Source organism: Ursus americanus, chromosome 3 (assembly GCF_024610735.1).
Source record: "Ursus americanus isolate L20-20 chromosome 3, mUrsAme1.1.p, whole genome shotgun sequence".
NCBI classification, from domain to species: Eukaryota; Metazoa; Chordata; class Mammalia; order Carnivora; family Ursidae; genus Ursus; species Ursus americanus.
Genome location: NC_142129.1, coordinates 73396358 through 73402357, shown reverse-complemented (window position 1 = coordinate 73402357; position 6000 = coordinate 73396358). Strand labels below are relative to the sequence as shown.

Sequence of the window (6000 nt, the reverse complement as noted above, 5' to 3'; positions counted from 1 at the left end):
TTCCCGGGGAACAGGGGAGCTCAAGGCCGGACGCAATCCCAGGACCCCAGGATCACGACCTAAGCCAAAGGCAGACACTTAACCAACTGAGCCACCCAGGCGCCCTCAGTTTTGTCTTCTTGATAAGTGTTAAGGGATTTGTGTGTCTTCTCTCCCCCATGGGACAAACCAGCATAGGTGTCTAGGAATTTTCTTGGTAATTGATGGCTTTCCACTCTTTTCCTTATGCAGTTTTCATCTGTGTTTGAATCACAAACATTTCAATTTGAGTTGTATTTGTCACTACCAGTGCAAATACTTTACAGAGACTGCCTGTGTAGCTAGTGCATCTGTTTCCTGATGGCCACTTCTGAATTCAAATTGTTGGTGTAGCAAGAGGAAACAAGTTAAATTGGAGCTTCTAGAACGGCAACTCTCCTTAAAAGCTTCCACGTTACCATAGAGAAGACAAGAAATGTTTGGGAACAAGTGCACCGACATAGAAAACCCTCCTGCTTTTATTATTGTGAAACAGAAAGTTTAAAGTCTAAGTTATTTTCTCTAATTTTAATGTGTGAATGTTTATTGCAGTAAGTTAGTTAAGACAAGTATTTTTTTCCTTTATAGATCTTTATTCTACTATGATTAGACTTAGCGGCTGAAAGGGCCATGTCTTTGCCTTAATGATTTTAGAGATTTAAAATTTTTTACAAACTCAGATATTAGTCATCTACAGCTTTATTATACAACTGTTTTTAAAGCGTTCAACATGGAGTGACAGTTGCTCCTTTGTATAATATACATGAAATACAGGGATATCTATACTAAACTGTATGTTCTATGAGTCTTCTTTGATAGAAACTTCAAAACCAGAGATGGAAGTTATATGGATTTTGGAACCACCAAAATTGTAAAATCTTAGTAAAATAATGCTAAATGTAACTTCAAGTTAATGAACATTTATTGAGAACCTGTTGTATGCGGGCCACCGTGCTAGGCTCCACTGGGACAGTAGTTATGGATTTCACTCTGAAATCTGAGCATATTGATACAAAGGAGATAGACGGCCACTTAGGTGAGTGCGGAAGAATGAGACAGAGGCTAGGACCTTCCTGCTGGTAAGGCAGGAGGGTGAAGAAGTGTTGCAAAGTGGGCGCTAGATTCCAAACACGCGCGACCAGGTCGGCACTATTCTCCCGGAGCAGCCCAGTGGAGCCAAGGTCCCAACTGCCCCTAGACTCACTGTTCCTCACCCAGTTCCGGGGTCTCTGCCCAGGCCGGGAGAAGGATACACATCAGCACCGCGCTCGTTCTCACGCGGGCGGTCAGTCCTGGCTGCAGGACGTGCTGGGGCTAGGGTAGGAGCGACGTGGCGTGGACTGTCAGGAAATCCCACCATCAGACGCCCAAGGGGGATATTCTATCGGCAATCTCCCTCCACGGGCTATTTGGGGGAGGGAGTTAGGACAAAAGGATCCCTGCTCCTTTCCTGGGAGTCAAGTCCTGGGTCTGTTGCGAGCGCCGCGCTGCTGCATTTTCGGGGCTGAGGACCTGAGAATAGGCTTCCGGCGTGAAAAAGATCAGCCGCTAAAGCTAGAGATCCCAGCAGTTAAAGCTGGGCTCCCCGCAAAGATCAGCATTCTCCCGGGGCTCTCAGGCGCCCCGCATCCCACAATCCCCGAGCAAACTGCGGCGGGCTCCGCTGCGTGCCGGCCGCCTGCGGCACGCGGGCTGCGAGCGCGAGCCCGGCGTCTTGACAGCTGCCCACGCGCCGGGGCGGTGCTCGAGCACGTTACTTTAAAGAGCCACGCGGCCGGCCCCGCCCCTCGCGTGCCGCGATTGGCTCCAGGTGGACTGCGTTAGCCTGATAGGTGCAGGGAGGGCGGGGCTGCGCGCGCGAGGCCCGTGGCCTCACCGCAGCAGTCTCGCCTGGGGCGCGAGTGGCGGCCGAAGGCAGGTGGTAGGGCGTGCGGGCCTGCGGGCACGCGCGCGTGCTGGCAACCGAGGTCCCTCGGGAAGCAGAGGAGCGCCCGACACCGCCCCGCACGCGCCGCCCCGCAGCCGGCGGCGCGCGCGAGGGCGGGGGAGGTGCGTGCGTGTGTGCGCGTGAGAGTGTGTGTGTGTGTGTGTGTGTGTGTGTAGCTTCGTGCGGAGCGCGAGCCGTCAGTGCCCGGGTACGAGTTCCCCCGCGGTCTTCCACACCCTCCGTCGGTCCCCGCTCCTTCCCCCACGACCCTCCAGTACCCCCACGGTCGCGAAACGAGCAAGAGCATTAAGGAGCAGGTGTGGGGGGCGGGAGGGGTCGCAGCAGACAAAAGGGGCTCGGGGGTCAGCCCGCCATGGCCTCCCGGAGTCTGGGGGGCCTGAGCGGGAGCCGCGGCGGGGGCGGCGGCGGCGGCAAGAAGAGCCTGAGCGCCCGCAATGCTGCGGTGGAGAGGAGGAACCTCATCACGGTGTGCAGGTACGGCGCGGCCCGCAGCTCGCGGCGGCGGGAGGGGGCCGCCGGCGCCGAGGGCTGAGGGCGAGCGCGTGAGCGCGCGAGCCCCTGGGGGTCCTGCAGACTGGGGGAGCCGTGGCCCCAGTCTCTTCCGCACCGGGCGTGTCCTCGGGCGCCCTGAGAGGGGCCCGGGTCTGGGCACCGTGAGGCCCCGGACTTTCCGACAGTTTCAGGACTGGAACGGAGAGAGGAGAAGCTTGGGGCGGGGCTGGGGGAGGATTTGTTTTGAATGTGTCTTCTAGTGTCAGAGTAAAAGGAGGACGGGAAGGAAAAGCTCTTTCATTTAGTGCACATTAAGCTGTCAGCCAGCTTTTGGTAAAGTCGTCGTTACTGTGATTGTTTACTGTGTTGCCTCAAAATCAGAATGCATTTTGTTTTTGTTTGGGCTTGTTTACGCATACATTCAGTTATTTCATTCCACCAGTATCGAGTGTCTACTACAAGCCTGCCGTGTGTGTGTGTGTGTGTGTGTGTGTGTGTGTGTGTGTGTGTTTTCTCTCCACTTTTAAAATGCAGTGCTTGTGCAGTTTCTGCAGTTGTTATTAAGAGTGGGACTTGTGAAGGATACCTAGTTTTCGTGTCAAAGATTTATTCCAAGTCTGCCTTTCCTTAAAGGTTTTCTAATTATAAATGTAGTATTCTTTTACTCTAGAAAATATAGAAACATAAAGGGAATAATTAGTATCTGTATTCAGAAATGACTGATATTTCACCAAACACCTCAGCTTCAACCATTGGTAATCCTCTAAGAATTAAAAAATGATCACACCTTTTTCTCCTTTTCAATTTCTGTGTATTTCTTCTTGTGTAAAAATGTGTCAAGCATCTGACGCAGCATACAGATATTTATACTAGGACTTATATTCAATAACTTTGAACGACTTTTTGTTTTTTTAACCTGGACTTTTACAGATGTTGCCTAAATAGCAGGAAGACCTGTCTCACCAACTGTATGGCACTTTGAGCTGTACACAGTAAAATAATGTGGACTTGGTTTGATTTACCATTTGTTCTCTCTAGGATGCAACGTTTTGAGGAAGACAGCTATTAAAATTTTTTTAAGTCCAGGTAAATCATCTTTTTTTAAGTTAGGAAAAATAGAACAATAAGCAAGGCTGATTTCTTCTAATTTTTTTTAAAAGAGGATCATTTCAAGCAGGATCCAACATTCTTGGGGCAATGTATTTCATAAAAGCTCCCTCTGAGTTAAACTTCACAGGGCAGCTTTTTGCTCAATTGTCTTTTTTATTTTATTTTTTAAAATAATTCTTCACACTATAGAATCGGATGCTCAGTAAATATTTATTGAATGAATAAATTCAGTGGTGGGTGCTCTTTCTTTTGCTACTCCATTTTTGTACTGGCTGATTTGGGGTTACTTGATGTTTATCTGCTCTCTTATCAGAGGCAGGCCAGAAGAATGGATTTGTATCTCAATCTTATTTAAATAACATTTTAAGTTATGTTTAAGAAATTTCAGTCATATCACAATGATTTGTGTGGGCAGTTGTCTGGGCTTGCTGTGTTTTCATTAATTTATTTGCATAATTATTGTTTTCTATTGCAAAATGAATATAAGTGCTGATCTCAGTTATAATATACACATAAATTTAGTATTGTAGCTAAAATAAATTTCAATTTCTGGTCTAGATTTCAACTTGTGTATTTATTTATGTGGATTTACTACTAAGGCTGTTCTTCATGTACAAAGAGTTGATGGTTTATATAAATAACCATCCATCTCAATAGTAATGGGATCTGTTTGATAGGCTTTGTCTGAAAGACTTACTTTTTGGAAAAAAAGTCATTCTAGGCCATTTGTATGTTTTAAGTAGCTCTGCCTGAACAAATCAATATTTCTGCATTAATGTTTCTTTGCCTTTCAGAGTTACCAAATTGTGGTATATCACCCTTGTCTCTTAATGAATTCATTTTTCATGAAGTTAGAGGTGATTTGATATTGAAGTTGTGAAGAAGTTGGTTTAGAGTTTGAGTTCTAAGTTTATTTTGTTGTTAACTAATTCTATGTCCTTTAACAAGCCATGCAAACATCTCATTATCTGGTTTTCACATCTGTAAAATCAGCTTAGATCATTAGTAACCTTCAATAACAACCCTAAAACTAATAATAGACTTCAGATAAAATGTGTTGATATTTTCTTTTGAATTTCTCTGAATGTGAGCAGGGTAATGGTAGACATATGTTTCAGGGTAGCTAGATGAGGTATGTGCATTTTTCTCTCCAAACAAAAACATTTTGAACTGTGCCTTCCATTTTATGTTTTTCTACTGATGTTCTAGAAAACTTGTGAACAGTTTACCAAAGCAAATCAAAACAAAATACTCCCTCCACCACCACGTATCATTCTATTGTATCTATAATATTTATATGATATGCTTTTCTTTACCCCTTAAACAACTTAGGTATATTCTCAGCTTAGTTTTAAAGCCTTATTATGTAACTAAGCAATTCCTTAGGTTTAAAGCCTTGTACAAGAACAATATTGTTATGGTGTGGAAATTTTGAAATGGGTTGTTGGGTTAGGTAAGATAGTCAGGATTGAATTTAATTTTATTTTATTTCATTGTGATTATGTCTATAATTATTTCATCTCTTATTTTTGTTCTATTGAACATTTATGTATTGTAGCCTTAAAAATACTTGTATGATACTTAGTACAGTTTTATCATGTTTTTTTTACAGATTGTGGTGGAGAGAAAGTAGGTCATTTGAGGCCTCTAAGTATTCCACACTCAACTCCAAAATATTCATAGACTGATTTTGGCTCTGTGTACCGACTAGTATTTTCCCTGCATATTCTTTGCTATTTGGAACTTTGAAAAATTGATTTTTTTAACTCCTGCAGGCCTTTTTTAATCTCTATTTTTCATCCATAGAAAATCAGGTACATTAGTCATCTTTTATGTCATTTTTAAGCTTCATGTTTTATTGAAAAACTTACATATTCCTTTGATTTTTACTTCTGTTGACAAAGAGAATTAAAATGAAAAGTCTCTTTCTGTAGGTTAACACTGTTTTATGAGAAAGCTATTAAAGTATACAGTTTATATATGCATAAACAGATTTTAATATAACATTTGTTAAACTCTTACATCAATACCTTAAGAGAAACTCCTCACACAGTCATAATTTTCCTGTCTTGTGGATTAACAAGAACCATTTAAGGAGAAAGTGTCATGAGTGAAGATGGTTTTCAAATTAAAGTACTTCTAATAAGATGTACATAGTTATTCCTGGTTTTCTGTAGGTGAAGATATTATTTCATAATTTGAATGTTATTTCAAGTAACAGTAGGGCCTTATTTTTCCAGTGTAGTCAGGGAATGAGGTGCTTATATTTTCCATGTTATTAATATTTGAGTTAAGCTTAAAATTCTCCCATCAACTATAGTGCTCTACTCAGCATTAGTTGTGGATTGCAATCTTCTGTATAACTGAAGCTTATAATTTAAGTGTTTAAATTTAAGCCACAATAAATATTAATATTTAAAACATTTTGCGTG

General features: G+C 43.0%; 1 protein-coding gene across 5 annotated transcripts in view; it reads left to right on the top strand.

Moving 5' to 3' along the window:
• The first annotated feature begins 1892 nt into the window (after positions 1 to 1892).
• The window catches only part of RUNDC3B (RUN domain containing 3B), a 133414-nt gene continuing 129306 nt past the window's right edge, over positions 1893 to 6000 (top strand). For 4 of the 5 annotated variants that reach the window (XM_045793334.2, XM_045793332.2, XM_045793333.2 and 1 more), the window contains exon 1: positions 1928 to 2440. In XM_045793334.2, coding sequence (XP_045649290.1) covers positions 2319 to 2440 — 122 coding nt within the window. In that variant the 5' untranslated portion in view covers positions 1928 to 2318. Of the gene's footprint in view, positions 2441 to 6000 lie in introns of all 5 variants that reach the window. The other variant, XM_087861110.1, reaches the window with a different exon arrangement.